Source organism: Emys orbicularis, chromosome 19, assembly GCF_028017835.1.
Source record: "Emys orbicularis isolate rEmyOrb1 chromosome 19, rEmyOrb1.hap1, whole genome shotgun sequence".
Lineage (NCBI taxonomy): Eukaryota > Metazoa > Chordata > Testudines > Emydidae > Emys > Emys orbicularis.
The window spans coordinates 14,194,908-14,215,555 of NC_088701.1; the positions used below are offsets into that span (position 1 = coordinate 14,194,908).

Genomic DNA, 20,648 nt, shown 5'->3' on the forward strand with positions numbered 1-20,648 from the left:
TTCAGTGTACGAACCAAAAGCTAGAATGTCTTCATCGTTTGTCCCTCTTGTGATCTGAACTATCATCTTGAGACTCGTTGCAGGAAACCTGTCATACTTCCCAGGTGTTGACCTGATCTTGCAAAGATGACTATCTTGTGAGCCAAGGTGTTAACTGCATGACTCCAGTTGGTTTCTGACAGAGAATGAGCTTTGCTATGTGGAAATCCACAATTGCCAGGGGTTTCTAGTTCTATATCAAAACTATGGCAAACTTCCTGCATGAGCCAAAAGCCATCCTTGGCTGAGAGCCTCATTTCTTTCTGGCTGGATAGGGTAGCACATCACTTCCTTTTCAGAAGTCACTAGAGCAGGGTCCAGCTGCAAGGATGGGGGAGCTGGTGATGCCAGCCTCATGCCCGCCCCACTGTGCCAACCACCTCTCCCCCCCCCAGGTTCCAGTCACATCCTGACCCCCAAGCGCTTCCTGGATGATCTCCAAGCCCTCGATCATGAGGCCCCCACGGAGGCCTAGAAGCAGCCCCCTCCCCCCAGAGACTCTGTCCCCCACAGCTTGCTGCCCCCAGCTCCACCTGCTCTTCTCAACAAGGCACCTTCCCCCCTACTCCTGGCAGCAGTGTCAGTTTTGGGGGGAGGAACGGGAGAGGGGATGGGACCCCCAGGCTGCTTGGCTGTTAGGACAGGGGACAGGCCAGGCTCCCTCCCTCTGGCACAGCGTCTAGGGTTGTCGCCCTCTGTGCCCCGTGGCCACCATGGCCCCGATGGGATAGGGGAAGAGTCAGACAGCCACACACTCTGGACAGAGGCACCTGTGTGGGACCCGGGGTGGGACGTGCCTCCCCACACTTGGGACAGACAAAGCTAAACATCTCATGGCTCCCCCTGGCGGTGCGTGGGGGGAATGCAGCTCCCGAGCTATGGCCACAGAGTCAAGGGAGGCAATGTGGCCTAGTGGGTAAAGCACTGAACTGGGATGCAGCAGACTGGGGGTCTATGTCTGGCTCTGCCACTGGGTGACCTTGGGCAAATCCCTTCCCTGCCCCCTGCCTCAGTTTCCCCATGTGTACAGTGGGGATGATGACACTGACCTCCTTTGGGAAGTGTTTTGCTGGACAGTGCTATGTAAGATGAATAATAATATTCTGGGCTGGCCGGGTGGTGCGGTGGGAGGGGCGTCTCTCCTCTCTGGGGCACGGGTTCGAATCTGTCCCAGGGAAGCAGTGTCTGACAGTGGGTGGTGGCTGTGGAGCGGGGCTCAGTCTAGTTCCTGTTGGGCCAGCACCCGCATTGCCTGCCGGCTGTGGGACTGGCACGCTGGGGCTACAGAGCCTGAGCTCCGCTCTGCCCCTAGATGGGTCCCTTCAGGGCAGGGCCATTGGCGTGGGGGATGGGGGTGTGACGCAATCCGTGGGCTCTGGGGCAGTCGAGCTGGCCCTTTCCCCAGCGCTGGACTCCCCTCCGCACGGCCCAAAGCTCCCCAGGCCTGAACCCCAGCCCCACGGAGCCCGGCTCGGGGAGGGTTCCTGCAGCCTCACTGCCTCTCCGGTACAGCCAGTGGCCTTCGCACCCTGGGGCAAGGCAAGTCCCTTTCCAGCCCCCACCCCTGGTGCAGGGGGCACAGGCCAGCCCAGGGCTCTGAGGAAGAGGAAAATGGGGCACGCCCTCCGCCCCTCTGGTTTAAACATCTCTCTGCCCCATGCCCCCCGCTCCATGGCCCCATGCACAGCTCTCCTCTTTCTGCATGTTTCCCTCCTGCTCTTTAGGTTCTAACCCCCTGGGGTACCCAAGTGCCAAGGAAACCCGCTCCTGGCTGGGGAGCCATGGTTGGCATTTGGGCCCCAGGCTTCTGCATGGCCCTGGCTGACGAGCCTCCTGAGAAGGCAGCGCTGCCCCGCATGGGCCCTGGGGCCTCGGCAGGAGCTGCCACAGAGTGTCAGTGGCAAAGCTGCCAGTGGAGGCTTCTCCAGTGCCCTGCAGAGTGGGGGAACTGGGATGAACTGGAGCCAGCGTCAAGGCCGTGGGAGGTACCAGCCAGGTAAGGGGCTGGGTTCCCCACTGTTGGGCCCTATGGAGGTGCTGGCTGAGGGTCCCTGTGCCCATGGCGTTGGAGGGATCGCAGGGACGAGGCCCTGGGGGCTGCTGGGAGCTCAGGGAGGGGTCTGTGTTCAGCTCCCGTCTCCCCACACACGGTTCTGATCCAGAATGGCCTGGGTGCGAGACCTTCCCCTGTCTGGTGCCGAATGGCCAGTGTTTGCTGGGGTGCTACGGACCCAGCGCTGCTCCCTGCCCCTGTGGGAGGTTCATCACAGGGGCTGTGCTGCCAGCCCCAGAGACTGAGGGCCTGGGCCCCACAGCAGATCACTCTGCACCCCACCCCTTGCCCTGCCCGAGAAGGTGGTGGGGGGGCACTCTTGGCCAGTCCGCTGCCAGATAATGCCCGTCACAGCGCGGACCTATCCCCCAAGGGACGGGGCTGAGACCCCCAAACTCATGTCACCCACAGGCCTGCTGGACGCTGGCAGCGGGGCAATCCCTTCCCTGCCAGGGACTGCGGGGAGAGGCTCTTAGGGGCAGAGACGGGACCAGCGGGGCATCCCTGGCACAGCGGGGGAGCAGGTCCGCAGGCCTGGCCTGGAGAATCCGTTATCCATCACTCATTACCGGCTGCCCAGTCGAGGCACCGAAAAGAAACTGTGTGATTGTAGGTGACCTATCGAGCGGCACGTAGTGCGACTCAGAGCGACATGGCTGGCACGAAGGGCTCGGTGAATGGGGAGGGTTGGCTGGGGGCGGGGCACTGGCTGAGTCACTGGGCTCCCATGGCCAGAGGAATCTCGGCCCGGCCTTGCACCACCCAAGGGCCCCAATCTCTGGTGAGGCCTTGCCCACCTCCCCGGAAAGGGGCCCAGCAGTCCTGGTCACTCCCAGGACTAGAGTCACTTGTATTCCAGTCACTGAGTTCATCCCTGGGGTTGAGATGTAGCCACCTCTGGGGTGGGGTGCAGGGGCTATTTTATACAGGGCTCCTTTGCCCAGCACTGAAATGCAGCCACCTCTGGGGTGGGACGGAGCAGCTGTTTAACAGCCACACAGCACAGTAGATTAGGACGAGTGAAGAATCCCACATCTAGTTGCACTGCGCTGCACAGAGTGTGGGGAGCTAGGCCTGGCCCAGACACCAGGCTGCGCCGCACATGGGCTCCTTAGTGACAAGCGCTCAGGAGCTTAGATTTACAACCCCCGAAATAGCACAAATTGAGCACTATGCTGGGGCCGGCACAGACTAGAAGGGGCGAGCGCCCCCTACTGGGTCCTCCCACCCCACTCACTGCAGCCCCTAGCACCACACTGGGGCCAGCAATGGCTGTGAGGGGAGAGCACCTCCTGCTGAGCCCCCAGCACAGCCTGTGGAACTGGGCTTTCTCTGAACACCCTGTCATAACTATAAAGGGAAGGGTAACAGCCCTCCTGTGTACAATACTATAAAATCCCTCCTGGCCAGAGACTCCAAAATCCTTTCACCTGTAAAGGGTTAAGAAGCTCAGGTAACCTGGCTGACACCTGACCCAAAGGATCAATAAGGGGACAAGATACTTTCAAATCTTGGTGGGGGGAAGGTTTTTGTTTGTGCTCTTTGTTTTTGGTGGTTGTTCGCTCTTGGGACTGAGAGGGACCAGACATCAATCCATGCTCTCCAAATCTTTCTGAACAAGTCTCTCATATTTCAAACTTGTAAGTAAACAGCCAGGCAAGGCGTGTTAGTTTTATCTTTGTTTTCTCAACTTGTAAATGTACCTTTTACTAGGATATTTACCTCTGTTTGCTGTAACTTTGAACCTAAGGCTAGAGGGGGTTCCTCTGGGCTCTTTAAGTTTGATTACCCTGTAAAGTTATTTTCCATCCTGATTTTACAGAGATGATTTTTACCTTTTTCTTTAATTAAAGGCCTTCTTTTTAAGAACCTGATTGATTTTTCCTTGTTTTTAGATCCAAGGGGGTTGGATCTTGATCCACCAGGAGTTGGTGGGAGAAAGGAGGGGGGATGGTTAATTTCTCCTTGTTTTAAGATCCAAGGGGTTTGGATCTGTATTCACCAGGGAATTGGTGAAGAGTCTCTCAAGGCTACCCAGGGAAGGGAATTAGCACATTGGGAGTGGTGGCAGCGGACCAGATCTAAGCTGGTAGTTAAGCTTAGAAGTTTTCATGCAGGTCCCTACATCTGTACCCTAAAGTTCAGAGTGGGGAAGGAGCCTTAACACACACACCCCTCCAAATCCTGAGCCAGCCTGGCCCCCATAAGCTCCATCCATGCATAGTAAGGGGACTGGCACATGGAATTGCAAGCCCAATAGCAAGGATTTCTGATGACTCTGTAAACTCAGGGGTGGGGTGGAGAATTGCTAATATAGTTCCTATTTTTTTCCCCTTAATTTTCCCTAAATTTCATATAATTTCAAACTGTGGGTCATGACCTTTGAACGGGGTCGCCATGGCTGGCTTAGACTTACAGGGGCCCGGAGCTGAAGCCCGAGCCCCATTACCCAGGGCCAAAGCCAAAACCCTGGGCAGCAGGACTCAGGTTGCAGGCCCCCTGCCTGGGGCTGAAGCCCTTGAGCTTCAGCTTTGGCCCCCTTGCCTGGAGCGGTGGGGCTCGGACTTTGGCCTCCCCACCCAGGGCAGTGGGGTTTGGGCAAGCTCAGGCTTTGGTCCCTCCTCCTGCGGTTGTGAAGTAACTTTTGTTGTCAGAAGGGGGTCGCGGTGCAATGAAGTTTGAGAACCCCTGTAAAATATAATCAATGGGCTCTTGGGCTGGATCCTCAATGGGTGTCAAACAGCTCAGCCTCACGGGCTGTTCTCCAAGTTCTTTAAACAAAGCTACAATGGGCCTGATCCTGTGAAGTAATGAGCATTCCAGGGCAGTACTAGGAGTCAGTGCAAGTTGAAAGCATTCAGCATCTCCCAGAGGTGCTCAGCACTTTGCATGTTCAGGCTGCGCCTCTTCAGAAGGATTGGGTATTATTTTCAATTAGAACCAGAGCAGTCATCTCCATACAGTAAGCACGCTGAGCCAGGACACGGGTTTGCAAAAATGACAAAACATTTTTTTCAATAAAAATTAATCGCAGCGGGCTCCTCTGAGAGGGCTATCTTTGATCCTTCAATCTTATCATTTTCAATACTTTTACTTCTTTAAAAGCCTCAGAGCAGATTTGCTCAAAGTTTCTCACAGCATGGACCCCAACTAATAGAGACAGTGTCTTGTGGATCATCTCCTGTCCTGTTTACAATTGTGTGGGCTATTTCCCCTCTCATCTATAATCATGTGGCACATTTTCCTCCCAGTGACATCTCTGTGGAAATTACAGCAATCGTTTACATAGAAAAGTAATGTTTTCAAATCACTTCATGTGGTTTTAGCTACTTCTATTATGATTTAGCATCTGGAAACGCGAAGTGTTAGCATCATATGACCAGCCAGTTCTCCATAGATCACAATGTGTGCTTCACGACTACATTTTGAGAACTAGTGCCTTAGGATTTTAAAAGCTAACATGGAAACAAAGCAGTAGCTCATAATTAATCAGCTTAAGGAAGGGTCTCTTGAGTACATGGGTTTAAAAACAGATAAAAGAGAACTGCTTGAATAGGTTTTATTTTTGTATTATTTTTATTTCCAAAAAAAGTGATTAATAATTTAGGCAATAATGACCTTCAGAGCAGCCATTTCCAGGCATTTAATGACCCGCTAGGAGAACGGAGGGCCGAAGGCAAATCCAGCCAGTTATTAAATGCCAGGAAATGCCCATCCCAGACATCATAATTGCCAATACAAATCATGTAAAATTATTAACTGAAAAAATGTAAGGTAATTACTGTCTTATCCCGTTTTTTCTCTGTTTTCTGTAACAGTCTTTTCCTAGCTATTAAAGATTGGCACAGCAATCACTGAGAAAACAGGACTGTAACTTGAATGTTGTATTCTAGTTCATATTTTTAGTCTACTCTGCTGTTTTCAGTTACTATTCTTTATTGTGTATTATGCTTAATAGCATCAAGGCTCTGTTATGCCCTCTGGTGATATATTATTGAATTGCATTTGATATATTTGGTTAACACAATGAAACCTAATTGCAATAAATGTTTAATGTATTCTCTTACTGAAATTTATACCTATCTTTTTAAAATCAGGTTTCTATTAGAATAATGTTTTTCTAAATGTCATTTCATTTTTTCTTTGTATTACTTTATATAATTAGTAATCATTTCAAGTTTCCTCTCCAATGTCAGACCAAGTAGCAGTGCATTTTATTAGTTTAAAAATAATTATTTATGGCAGTGTTCAGCTGTGATTTGTACTATATGTGTTTAATGCCTTTTACCGAGCAACTTCATGTATATTTCAAATGCAGCTCTACCTTTAAGAGACTCCACAAAAATGGCCCAAGGGAGTTCTGTGTTTATTTTCTGTAATTACAGATCAAACTAGTTTATGTTATAGATAAAAACATTTTTCCTGTCAGCCCTGCCAAATCAACCTAACATCTGAAAGTCATATTTTATGTCAAGTTCTTTCATACTCATACATCTTTAGTAGTAATAAAGCATGTCAAAGTATATTGTCCATTTCACCTATGATACCCTGTTGAAAGTTAATATTGTCCTACCTTCATCTTATGTTCACCCAGTAAAAGTGTTCTAATGATGCAATGCTTGTAGTTTTATATAAGGATTTACATTGAATAAGAATGCCCAGTTTAACTATTTTTCTAAATCACACCTTTAGTTAAAAAGGTGCCACCTTGTGTTTAGAGTAGGTCTCTCTTATGAATCTTATTCTGGACAAAATGGTTGGGTTTTGGGTTGTTTCCCCCCTCCCAGTTTATCAGACTCTGTGTTTATGAAGGCCTCTGCAGCTTGCTCTGATGGTCCGTATTTGAGTGCCCAACAGTGCAGCTGTGTCTCTTTTTTGAGTTTTAAATATGTTGTTTTTCCTCCCTCCTCCTTTACTTTTAATGTGAATTTAATAAATGTTAAAGAATTACCTGTTTTGTGTACAAATTAAACTAAGTCCATGGCAATGGAATCCCAAATTCAAGTTGCTGTTAATGTTGCCACATGTGAAATGTAGCAAATAGCCAACCCCTCTCCCTAGCCTGAGCCACAACTTCAAAAACACTATTTTTAGAAGGCTAGCATGAGCTCTACCAGCCTGAGTAGTAGTAGTAGTAAGGGAACACCTGTGAGAGGTAGCAGAGCCCTGACCAAATCCCTTCTTCTCACCAGGTGGAGGGGAGACTTCCACATAGTGGGTGAAATACCCTAACCACTGGGTAAAGGTTGTAAGGGAGGTCCTTCTTGCATACTCCTTGCCAGATGTTTTGTGCGAAATTGCATGTACTGGGCCCAATCGAGTAGGTGTGCTTAGAGGCAGTCTACCAGATGGGGCGCCTTGCATACAACTCGGATGTTTGAATGCCTATCTTACAATGTTTTGCAAATTGCTTTGGGGCTTAGGCAGGAAATAGTCACCTAGACTGTACCTGGGGAACTTTTACTGTAAAAACCTATGGTTAGGTGGCAGCCATGCGGGAGCTCTGTAGATCACAATTGAGCCTATAAACAGGAATTAGGCACCTAAGTACCTTTGTGGATCCCACCCTCAGTTACACTTTCTCTGGTTCTTCTTAGCTATGTATTAAACCTGATTCCTTCCCATAACTTTTATTAAAGTAATGCTGATCACTATTGCTATAATTCTTAGTACATGGAATGCTATTTGTTTGTAAGGAAGGGAATACTAAAGTAAGGCCAACAAATAGTTTCAGTGTGGCGCCCAAATTGGAAATCTGTACACTTGAAATTATTTTTTTTTATTAGGTTAGATCAAATTAAAGGTAAGTAAGGCAATGGGGGTAGAAAAGGAATGTATGACAGGGCCACTAGCCTTCATTATTTTCAGGCCTCCCAACATCACTCATTTGATAACAGCCTTAGATCCCCCAGAACTTTGGTTTAATTTTCTCTTCTAGTACTAACTGATGTTAAGTAATTAAGGGAATTTCCACCCTCCAAGGGCATCATCAGGACATGAACAATTGAGCTTTCTCTCTCCCTCAGTCAAACTTTCACTGCAGTCTATGGCACAGCTGTAAAGATGAAGCCCCAGGTTCCAGACTCCTGTAGATTGAGGGCTTGGCTACACTTGCAAGTTACAGCGCATTAAATCAGCCCCAAGCACCCTAACTCCTGAGGTGTCCACACTGGCAAGGCACTTAGAGCGCCTGGACTCTGCAGCTGGAGCACTCCTAGTAATCCACCTCCACGAGAAGCATAAAGCTTGCTGTGCCCCAGCTGAAACGCTCGGGTGTCAGTGTGGACGACATGTTGCATTACTGCGCTGTGATTGGCCTCCGGAAGTGTCCCACAATCCCCTGAAGTCAAGTGGCCACTCTGGTCATTGTTTTGAACTCGGCTGCAGGCATGCGGATATCCCCTTTCAAAGCTCCATTTCTGACAGCCGGCATGCTTATCTGGTCCTGGACAAAGTAAACCATTGCTGTGGAATGCTGCTGCTGTGAGTGTGTGTGTGAGAGAGAGGCGGGGGGGAGGGCAGTGGAGTCTGCTGCTGTCTGAACTTACATGATAGCATGTTGACACTCTTTCTGCCCCCCAAAACACACTGTCTCTCCCCGCACATACACACAACACACTCCTTGTCACACTCCACCCCCCATTTGAAAAGCACGCTGCAGCCACTTGCACACTAGGATAGCTACCACAATGCACTGCTCTCTGTGGCGTTGCAAGAGCTGCTAATGTGGCCACACCAGTGCACTTACAGCTGACAGTGTAAATACACGGCAGCGTTTTCCCTGCTGTGGTTTCCAAAGGCTGGTTTAACTCCCAACGCTCTACATCTGCAAGTGTAGCCATGCCATAACTTTTAACAATGCTCAGTGGATTTACAGCACGCCATCAGTGGGCCAGACCCCACGGGTGGGGCCTACTACTCTTACAATACCTTTTTATTTACAATCTTGAAAATAAGAAAAATCTTGTGAATCTCCAGGCACATCTACACTACACTACAAGTGCTACAATGGCATAAGTGCAGTGCTGCCGCTGTGGAAACCACGGCAGCAGAAGAGGTTTTTCTACTGCTGTAGTAAATCCACCCCCTTGAGAGGCGGTAGCTAGGTTGACAAAAGAATTCTGCTGCAGTGATCCCTCCACCTAGCTGTGGCTACAGTGGGGATTAGGCCGAACTAACTATGTCACACAGGGTGTGACATTTGTCCCAAGCCGGAGCTATGCAGTTAAGAACATAAGACTGGCCATCCCGGGTCATGGTCCAGCTAGCCCCGTAGCCCGGACAGTGGCCAGTGCTGGCAGCAAAGGGCAGGGAGACCAGGCGGCGGGGAGGCGCTGGCAGCCCCTCCAGCCCTTGCTCTCCAGGCCCCGCAGCGCTGCTAGCTCGGGGACAGGGGGCTGTGGCAGCTGCGCCGCAGGGCAGCCTTGGGTCACGGTGATCGCTGGGCGCAGCGCGCCCCGGCACCACAACGGGCCCACGGAGGAGGCTGTTGGCGACGCTGCAAGCTCCGGGGCCCGCCTGACGTATCTCCGCGGGGGCTGCCCGCGCCATTTGTCCCCGGCGGGCCGGGGAGAGACGCGGGGCGGGGCACGCGGGGTGGACTGGGCGGGAGCCGGGGTGCGGGGGGGGGGCACCACAGGGCGCAGAGTCACGAGCGCGGATCCGCTTGGCCCTGCTCCCGCACGTGGCCAGGGACCGCAGGGCGGGGCAGCGAGCAGAGTGCGCGGGGTCTGCTTCACGCTCCCCCCACTGGAGACTTTGTGGCGCGCGCACGGGAGTCAGGCGGCTGCGGATCGGGGTCGCTCCCCTGGGGTCCCTGTGGGCCGTGCAAGTGAGCAGGGCATCACCGGGCCCCGCCCATTATCTGAAAGTCCTGCCCCCACATGGCCCCTGATGACAAAGCTTCCGCTCGCTCTGCCCAACTTGGGATGCTGCCCTGCGCAGTGTCTAACCTCCATCACCTACAGCCGGAACATGCGCCATATCCGTACTACTGGAGCGGGGAAGACACACACAAGATGGCTGCCCTGCTCAACCCTTAGTTCCGGCGTGAAACGTCACTTCCCCTCCAGGAGGGCTCTAAACTTGAGAGGGCTCACGTGTGATGTCATCAGAGAGCGCCAGAGTGAGTCACGTGCGCGCTCCATACCAGGCGGACGGCTTAGCGAACAGTTGTGGAGGCACCATGGGAACTAGCGTGGAGGTGCTGCATTCGGCAGCCCGGCCGCTGCCCTGCCCTACCCCCCCCCCCCTTCAGCTCCCCCGAGATCCACCTAGACTCCACGCCACGCGCGTTCTCGCCCTTCTGCTACGGGCCCCATGTGGCTGAGCCCTCCTTCGGCGAGCGACTCCGCAGCAACCCCCTCGCAGCCCCAGCGGGGCATAGACCTAAACGTGGAGCAATTTCACTCGTCTCCCCATCAGGTTTCGTGCTGATTTTGCACTGTCAGTGTTGGTCAGAAATATTAAAACAACTTGTCTTTCCTCTCCCTGTGTAGCCTCAGCGGTGTGCCAGTGGCTTATGATAACATCAGAGTAGTGGGTGAATTAGGTGATATTTATGATGACCAAGGATTCATCCATTTTAACATTGAAGCAGATTTTGTCATTTTCACTCCCAAGAAAGGAAAAAAGCTTGTGGTATGTAAAAATACTTCAGTTTTACTGTATTTTCCAGTAAATTAAGCTTATTTTAGCTACTAAGTAGATTGAATAATTGCATTTAAATAGTTACTGTTACAGTTAGTAGACAAATACTGAAATACCTTTTCTCTGTTCTTGACTCTGTTTTTCCTGCTAACTTATCAACTGTAGGTATAATGTTGTTGTAGCAGTGGCAGTCCCACAGTATTAGAGAAACAAGGTGAGTGAGGCAATATCTTTATTGAACCAACTTCTGCTGGTGAGAGACTAGCTTTCAAGCTACATAGCTATTCAGGGGGGAAAGGTGTTTAGTGTCACGGCTAAATGCAAGATTAAACAATTAGCATAAGTATTTGTGATAGGCATCTGTAGGGCCCATGGATCTTGAAATGTGTGTTGTGCGGACCCCATCCTGAAATTAATCTTTCCTGAACCTCCGCTTCTGGCCTTCGACTGCGCCATGCTCATCATGAGAAGCAAGGCCCCCACAGACCAGGACAAACCAACTCAAAGCTGCACCAAACACTGTCAGAAGAACAGATGCAAAACCAGCAGACTTGGGGTGGGGAGGGATAGCTCAGTGGTTTGAGCATTGGCCTGCTAAACCCAGGTTGTGAGTTCAATCCTTGAGGGGGCCATTTAGGGATCTGGGGCAAAAATCTGTCTGGGGATTGGTCCTGCTTTGAGCAGGCAGTTGGACTAGATGACCTCCTGAGGTCCCTTCCAACCCTGATATTCTATGATATTCAGACTTATCTCCACTGCTACAGTGATCAACAACACACCTTTAAAGACCCATGGTCCTACTTGTGCCTATCATAACGTGCCATGTACCTCACCCAGTGCACTAAATGCCCACTAACAACTGTGTGGTGAAACCAGACAATCACTATGCTCTTGAATGATCTCATACAGGAAAATAAGACAAAAACACCACATCACCTGCGGGTGAACACTTTTCACAAAGCAATCCCTCTATATCTGACCCATCAGTCCTCATCTGCAAAGGAAATCTGCATAACACTTTCAACAGACAAACCTAGGGCTTAAATTCATAACTTTGCTAGACACTAAAAATCATGCTCTTAATAAAGACACTGGATTTATGGTTTATTACAGCTGTCTGTAACCCGCTAACCCCCTTTTTTGTCCTATGTCTGCAGGGGTCTTAGCGGGCCACTTTGCCTTGAAAGGTCCCTTAGGATGCTACTTATGCTACACTATCTGTTCAATCTTGTATTTAGCTGTGACACTGGTAGTGACTTTCGTAGACTTGAAGAAGAGCTCCGGGCAGATATACACTTAAAATGCTGCACTGATGCAGGTGCACCACTGTAGCGCTTAAGTGAAGACGCTCCTAAGCCAATGTGGGAGTTTCTTCTGTTGTTCTTAATCCACCTCCGCGAGAGGCTGTAGCTATGTCGATGGGAGAAGCTCTTCCATCAACATTGTGCCGCCTACACTGGGAGTTAGGTCGGTGTAACTACATCACTCGTGTGTAGATTTTCACACCCCTGAGTGACTTAGTTATATCGATATAAGTCTGTAGTGTAGATCTGGGCTCTGTGTAGCTCAAAAGCATCTCTCTCTCACACCAACAGAAGTTGGTCCAATAAAAGATATTACTTCACCCACCTTCTCTCTCAACTGTAGGGGTGTTTTTCCTCCCAAAGGAGGGCTGGTAACCTGGTACCGGTACAGGCTTATCCCTAAAGTAATACATAGTCTTATCCATTAATCATAGGCACAAGTATTTGTGGTTATGAAGTGCTCTCTATTGTGATTCTGTTCTGTTTGCAGAAAAGAACGAAATACAGAATTTTTGCTCCTGAGCATTTCAAAATAAAGAGTAGGCATATGGATCTCCTAAGAGCTTTAACACAAACATACCTCTGTGTGAATGCTTGCAAGCTTCAGAATTCAAAAAAGTAGGTCAGAATATTGGCCTACTCACATTGACACATTGCATTTTTTAGACACAGTAGTTTAATATATTAACATTCTGTTCCAGGTTTGGCAGTTTTTGATTAAAGTCTACTCCATGAGTCTTAATGGTAAAATTATCTTACAGAGCCTAGGAAAAATTCTGCTCTCAGTCTCTCCATTGATACATACAGTGGCCTATCTAGAGCAGCAATTCTCAACCTATTTACCATTGAGAGCTACATATGCAGCTCTCTGTGTTACATGAGACCCATCCACACAATATATTGACTACCTGTACATCTTATTAAAAAAAAAAAGTTTAGTATTTGTTATATTACAGCAATACAATTCAAATCGATATAGTATCTTTCATTTCAACACTGGCAAATGTCTACCAAGAGCATTTTAAACTAGCAAGATAAGTCAAAACATTAACTGTTAAAATGAATTAATTTACTGGAAGGGTAGCGGCAATCTCCCGTCGACATCATAAAACCAGCTCAATGAGCAGTGGTCTCCCGCCAACATAGCACTGTCCACACCAGTGCTTCTGTCGGTGAAACTTAAGTCACTCGGGGGGTGTTTTTTCACATCCCTGAGCCACACAAATTTTGCTGACATAAGTTCTAGTGTAGATGTGGCCTAATTCTATATTTTTAATTTGAAAGACTTAGCAACAATTTTTAAAATGTGGCTTCTATTTGTACAAGTGCTAAAGCCACTTGCCATGCAGTTGATGGTGTGGATTTGCATGTGTAAACTTTCTTATGTACAAGAATCTAAAGACAAATTTACAGTGTGTGCAGGAGTGAAAGTCTCTTACAAGTTGTGGCCCTTAAATGTAGTATAGTCTTTCTTACATGGTTTTCTTTTCTTCTTCCAGGGTGTGATCAATAAAGTGGCCCCAAGTCATATTGGCTGTCTGATACATGGGTGTTTCAATGCTTCCATCCCTAAACCTGATCGAATGTCAGCTATAGAGTGGCAAGACCTTGGGTTAAAAATAGGAGATAAACTGGAATTTGAAATGGTACATTTAGATTCCGATGCTGCTGGAGTATTCTTCATTCGGGGGAGACTGAATAAAGACAGGTACAGTGCTATATTAAAGGATTTTTTTCAAACTGAGCTGATTTAGTGGATTTATTTAAAAACATAATACTTAAAATCAGTGTCTTGCCTTAACTCTGACTTTCCCCCCTGTATAGTATGAATATTATATTTTAAGTCAGATTTTAAAAATCTGCTAATAAATTCCATACAGAACTAATGCTAATTCTTTAACAGAATAGAGACTAACCAAATACTGGAAATTGGACATGTATTAACAGGTCATAAGTTCTTTTGTTACTAAAAGACCCTAATCTTTTTTTCCTACTTGAATTGCTGTGGGTTTAGCACAACTCCCAGTCTTCAGTTATGTGCTCCATATAATTATTGCATTTCAGCAAAGCTTAACATCATGATGTATTAAATACCTATAGAGATCTCATTCTGTACACTCTTGCTTATTTTGTATGTTTCTTCACAGTATGCAATCCAAATATCCTGAATCAGTAACTGAAGATACAAACAGTATAGATGAAATACCAAAGAAAAAACCCAAGAAAAGAGACAGAAGGAATTGTGAGTTAGAAAATGACACAGAGCTTACAGACAATGCAGATACTACTGTGGTGGAAGATGCAGAAGAGCAGAATGCTGATACAGTAAATGGATTTTATGATAAAAAGCCAAAGAAGAAGAAAAAACATAAGCAAGAAAAGCCAAAACCTGTATTTTATGGAAGTGACTGTAGTGGTTACCCGAGTGACCATAAAAAGGTTAAGAGAAAGAAAAGAGAACATTGTGATGTAGATGAAGAGAGTGAATTATCTCGATTGTCACAAGAACCTAAAGCCAAAAAGAGAAAGGAATGACAAATGGACCGAAGAGTCCAAAAATCCCTTGCTTGAATGTAAGATTGTCATCTTCTTTCAGAAGTACTTGATAAATTTCCAATAAAATCATGTTTTCAATTTGTGTATTTCAGCTTTCATTTATATTACAGTAGCACTTAGAAGTCCCAACCAAGATCAAGGCCCCCTTATGCGAGGCAATGTATATATACTCATACTATATACTTAAGAGCAGGTTAGACAAACACCTGTCGGGGATGGTCTAGAAGATAATACTTAGTCCTGCCATGAGTGCAGGGAACTGGACTAGATGATCTCTTGAGGTCCCTTCCTATGATTCTATACATCTTTCAGGATAGGAGATGCCTCTTACTCTCCAGAGATAAAACAAAGGATGGTAAAGAGGCAGTACATATTCCTGTTTTACAGATGAGGAAATGAGGTACAGAGATTAAGTGGCCTGCCCAAAGAGACACAAGAAGTGTTTGGCAGAGGTGGAAGGTGAACCAGATGTCTTGAGTGGTAGTCAGCGCTTTAACTACAAGAACATGTTTCTTTTGTTAGTGAAATTAAACGGGATATAAGGGAGGGATATAAGGGTGGACACCTGGGTAACACAAATGGGATTGGGAGGATGGAGCGGAATCCATTGAAGGTAATCCTGAATGAGTTGTTAGCAAGGCAAGAGGAGAGCAATGAAAGCACAGTCAAGGAAACGCAAGGAAAAAGATTCTTAAAAAGTGAGTAATTGATGGTGCCTAAAGCAGCAAAGAGATCCAGGTGTCTGCATCTTGAGAAGAGACTCTTAGGACACTTCTACACGGGCAAAGTTACAGCACCGGCGGTTACAGTGCCGCTCAGAGCCTGCAGAAGGAAAAGCACTGTTGTGTGTTCACACCGACAGCTGCCTGCGCTATAGCATGTTCACACTTGCAGCACTTGCAGTGCTATTTGGAGAGGTGCACTCTGGGCAGCTATCCCACAGAGCACCTCTTTTGCTGCTAAGACATGTGGGAAGGCGGAGGGGGTTGTGGGGCATCCTGGGTCCAGTCCCAATGCCCCGTGATGCATTGCTTCGCATCCCAGCAGTCCCTGTGCTTCCGTCCGCATTTGGCGCCATCTTTCAACGGTTTGTACTGCACGCCCTGCCTCTTTCAGGCTGCAGGAATGGATCCCGAACTGCTGACCAGTATGCTGCTCGCTTTGACCAATATGTCGTGAGTGGTAGTGGAGTTATTCCTTAAACTACAAAGTGAAGAGGAGGGTGATGTTGATCTCGCCACGCGTAGTAGCTACAACACGAGATCGCTTGTGGCATTCATGGAGGTGCTGACCATAGTGGAACACTGCTTTTGTGCTCAGGAAACAAGCACTGAGTGGTGGGATCACATCGTGATGCACGTCTGGGATGACGAGCAATGGCTGCAGAACTTTCGCACGAGGAAAGCCACATTCATGGGACTGTGTGATGAGCTCGCCCCAGCCCTGTGGTGCAAGAACACGAGAATGAGAGCTGCCCTGCTGCTGGAGAAGCGTGTGGCGATTGCACTGTGGAAGCTGGCTACTCCAGACTGCTACCGATTGGTCGCTAACTAGTTCGGAGTGGGAAAGTCGACCGTTGGAGTTGTGTTGATGGAAGTGTCCAGGGCCATTAATCGAATCCTGCTCCGAAAGACCGTGACTCTGGGCAATGTGCGTGACATTGTGGATGGCTTTGCACAAATGGGCTTCCCTAATTGCGGAGGGGCAATAGATGGCACGCATATTCCAATTCTGGCACCAGACCACCTAGCCACCGAGTACATTAATCGCAAGGGGTATTTCTCAATGGTTCTCCAGGCACTTGTGGATGGAGGTGAATGTTTCACGGACATTAGCGCAGGTTGGTCCAGAAAAGTGCATGATGCACGCATCTTTCGGAACACTTGCCTGTTCAAGAAGCTGCAAGCAGGGACTTTCTTCCCGGACCAGAAGATCACTGTAGGGGAAGTCGAAATGCCCACTGTGATCCTGGGAGACCCTGCCTACCCCTTAATGCCGTGGCTTATGAAGCCATACACTGGGCAACTTGACAGCAGCAAGGAGTGGTTCAACAACAGGCTGAGCAAGTGCAGAATGACTGTTGAGTGTGCATTGGCGATGGCGATGGCGATGCCTGTATGTGAAGCTGGACATGGCCAATAACAATATTCCTATGCTTATAGGCGCGTGCTGTACACGCCATAATATTTGTAAAGGGAAGGGTTAAGAGACCACAGAGGCTCAGTGCCTGGAGGCTGAGTTTGAACAGCCAGAGACCAGGGCTGTTAGAGGGGCACAGTGCGGGGCCAGAAGGATCAGGGATGCCTTGAGGCAGCAATTTTGAAGCTGAAAGCCAGTAATATTTGTAACTGTGCTTGGGATTTCAGTGCTTGTAATGCTAGGAGGTGATTGGTGCACATGATGCAAGAAGGGGTCTTAACATAATTGTATGTTGTTTTGCAGGGCTCTTTTTGCATTCACTTAATAGAATAAAGATTTTTTTCAAACCAACACAATTCTTTTATTAAAAGACAACAACCGGAGGAGAGAGTCAAACGACAAAAATACATCAGCAGTGAGGGGGAGAGGGGAAGGGAAGGTCTCCAGAGGAGGAGGGGGTCCCGGGACGGCTACAGATTTGTGTATGTTCAGGGATCATACCCAACCTTCTCCTTTGGAGTACAATGCAGCGGGTGCTGTACTTCAGCAGGGCCAAACTGCAGAGGGATGGGTGTTGAGGGCAGTGGGTAGTGGGAGTCCACACTGCTAGACTGTGAGGAGGGAGGGTTGGAATGCTGCAGGTAGAGAGTGGAGCCAGGAGGTTGATAACAATGTGTTGGCGATGTGGGAGGGCACATGGGAAAGAGTTTTGTGACAGTGGCTTGAAGAGCTAATATCGCGTGGAGCATGTCCACTTGGCGCTCCATAACATTTAAGACAGGAGTTCTCAAACTGGGGGTCGGGACCCCTCAGGGGGTCACAAGGTTATTAAATGGGGGGGTTGCGAGCTGTCAGCCTCCACCCCAAACCCCGCTTTGTATCAGCATTTATAATGGTGTGAAATATATTTTAAAGTGTTTTTAATTTGTAAGCGGGGGGGTCGCACTCAGAGGCTTGCTATCTGAAAGGGGTCACCAGTACAAAAGTTTGAGAACTACTGGTTTAAGAGCTGCTCCGTGGCTTCTTTCTGGTGTGCCACATTCTCCTTTCGGTCCCTCTTCTTGCTGTCCCGCCACTCTTTCAATTCCTGTTTTTCAGCAGTGGAGTGCATCATAACCTCACAGAGAAAGTCCTCCTTAGTTCTTCGTGGCCGCTTTCTAATTCTGCGCAGCCGTTCTGCCACCAGTAAAGGAGGCTGGCCTCCCAAGGTCATCTCTGTGAAGTTTAAATGCAACATTTTACAGAAGCAGTATTGTTGCAACACAGACAACACTGATTCAGTGCTTTAAAACACAGCCAGTACTCACACACCTGACCCCAGACAAGCACACATGAGCCACAAACCCCCCAAAATAGTGAGTAGCCACAGGGGCAGGGTGAATCACTCTTCCTGGACCCTGCTGTACCCTGGGCATGTGGCTCTGGGGAGAGCCAGCACTGTGGGGGGGCAGCACAATATGGGGAGAAGGTGACCAGCCCTATGTGGAGAAAGAAGTGGTTCGGGACTATTTAGAAAAACTGGACGTGCACAAGTCCATGGGGCCGGATGCGCTGCATCCGAGGGTGCTAAAGGAGTTGGCGGATGAGATTGCAGAGCCATTAGCCATTATTTTTGAAAACTCATGGCGATCGGGGGAGGTCCCGGATGACTGGAAAAAGGCTAATGTAGTGCCCATCTTTAAAAAAGGGAAGAAGGAGGATCCGGGGAACTACAGGCCAGTCAGCCTCACCTCAGTCCCTGGAAAAATCATGGAACAGGTCCTCAAGGAATCAATTATGAAACACTTAGAGGAGAGGAAAGTGATCAGGAACAGTCAGCATGGATTCACCAAAGGGAAGTCGTGCCTGACTAACCTAATTGCCTTCTATGATGAGATAACTGGCTCTGTGGATGAGGGGAAAGCAGTGGATGTGTTATTCCTTGACTTTAGCAAAGCTTTTGATACAGTCTCCCACAGTATTCTTGCCGCCAAGTTAAAGAAATATGGGCTGGATGAATGGACTGTAAGGTGGATAGAAAGCTGGCTAGATCGTCGGGCTCAACGGGTAGTGATCAATGGCTCCATGTCTAGTTGGCAGCCGGTTTCAAGCGGAGTGCCCCAAGGGTCGGTCCTGGGGCCGGTTTTGTTTAATATCTTTATTAATGATCTGGAGGATGGTGTGGACTGCACTCTCAGCAAGTTTGCAGATGACACTAAACTAGGAGGCATGGTAGATACACTAGAGGGTAGGGATCGGATACAGAGGGACCTACACAAATTAGAGGATTGGGCCAAAAAAAACCTGATGAGGTTCAACAAGGATAAGTGCAGAGTCCTGCACTTAGGACGGAAGAATCCCATGCACTGCTACAGACTAGGGACCGAATGGCTAGGTAGCAGTTCTGCAGAAAAGGACCTAGGGGTCACAGTGGACGAGAAGCTGGATATGAGTCAACAGTGTGCTCTTGTTGCCAAGAAGGCTAACGGCATTTTGGGCTGTATAAGTAGGGGCATTGCCAGCAGATCGAGGAACGTGATCATTCCCCTTTATTCGACATTGGTGAGGCCTCATCTGGAATACTGTGTCCAATTTTGGGCCCCACACTACAAGAAGGATGTGGAAAAATTGGAAAGAGTCCAGCGGAGGGCAACAAAAATGATTAGGGGTCTGGAGCACATGACTTATGAGGAGAGGCTGAGGGAACTGGGATTGTTTAGTCTCCAGAAGAGAAGAATGAGGGGGGATTTGATAGCAGCCTTCAACTACCTGAAGGGGGGTTCCAAAGAGGATGGAGCTCGGCTGTTCTCAGTGGTGGCAGATGACAGAACAAGGAGCAATGGTCTCAAGTTGCAGTGGGGGAGGTCCAGGTTGGATATTAGGAAACACTATTTCACTAGGAGGGTGGTGAAGCACTGGAATGCGTTACCTAGGGAGGTGGTGGAGTCTCCTTCCTTGGAGGTTTTTAAGGCCCGGCTTGACAAAGCCCTGGCTGGGATGATTTAGTTGGGAATTGGTCCTGCTTTGAGCAGGGGGTTGGACTAGATGACCTCTTGAGGTCCCTTCCAACCCTGATATTCTATGATTCTATGATAATCATTTCTGTCCCCACACTTTCCACAGGATGTGATCATTATGGAAGATATCTCGCTGCTGAAGGTGAGCATGGAATCAAGGGAGGGTCTTCTCCAAGCCTGTGGCTTCCGCCCTGGCCCCTATGCAGCTCGCCTGTGTTCTTCCCCCTCGCCCCCGTGACAGCACAGGGGCGTGGGAAAGTTACCGTTAATAGGGCAAGAAACAAAGCAGCTCTGCCAAGAAACCTGCGGCAGTGGATTGCCCAGTATCTCCACAAGAGTTTCCTTGAGATCTCTGAGAGAGATTCCCATGAAGTGAGGGATCTATCAACAGCCTGTTCCACTGCTCAGAATAGGCATGCGGTGGGAGACAAGCCTGCTTTCTGCTACCCTCCTGCCCCCAACAAATCACTTCAGCAATTCCCAAAATCAGATCCACTTACCAGGGGCCACCTCTCCTGTTTGCACTTTGCCAAGATCTGACTGCTGTGACTGGCTAGGCTCCTCTGGGGTAGAAAAGAGCTCCTGACTGCATGCATCTCTGGCCTCTGAGCCATCCTCTGCCTCTGGGTCCCCTCTCCATCTTCGTCCAAGATTTCCTCCTCCTGGCTCAGTCCACTCTCGACTGGCACATGAGCCAACAAAGTATCCACAGGGGCCTTCGCAGTGGAGGTGGGGTTGCCCCTGAGTATCATGTCCAGTTCTTTGTAGAAACAGCAGCTCGTGGGTGCAGCACCGGTAGGCGTTCCGCAGCTCCTTCAATTTTACCCTATGCTACAATGTGTCCTGGTTATGTCCCCTTTCTATCATGCATTGTGAAATCTGTCCGTAGGTATCATAAATTCCTATGGTTGG

At 48.6% G+C, this 20,648-nt stretch overlaps 1 protein-coding gene and 1 pseudogene across 1 annotated transcript; one reads left to right on the plus strand and one right to left on the minus strand.

Moving 5' to 3' along the window:
- LOC135891996 (patatin-like phospholipase domain-containing protein 6) overlaps positions 1 to 20,648 on the minus strand; it is a 536,125-nt pseudogene that overhangs the window by 247,324 nt on the left and 268,153 nt on the right.
- LOC135891917 (DNA-directed RNA polymerase I subunit RPA43-like) lies at positions 1,821 to 14,580 on the plus strand. Its single transcript, XM_065419602.1, has 6 exons — positions 1,821 to 2,035; positions 9,466 to 9,709; positions 10,258 to 10,295; positions 10,591 to 10,732; positions 13,545 to 13,753; positions 14,193 to 14,580. Exons 1-6 carry the CDS (start codon positions 1,821 to 1,823, stop codon positions 14,578 to 14,580), a joined length of 1,236 nt encoding a protein of 411 aa, XP_065275674.1.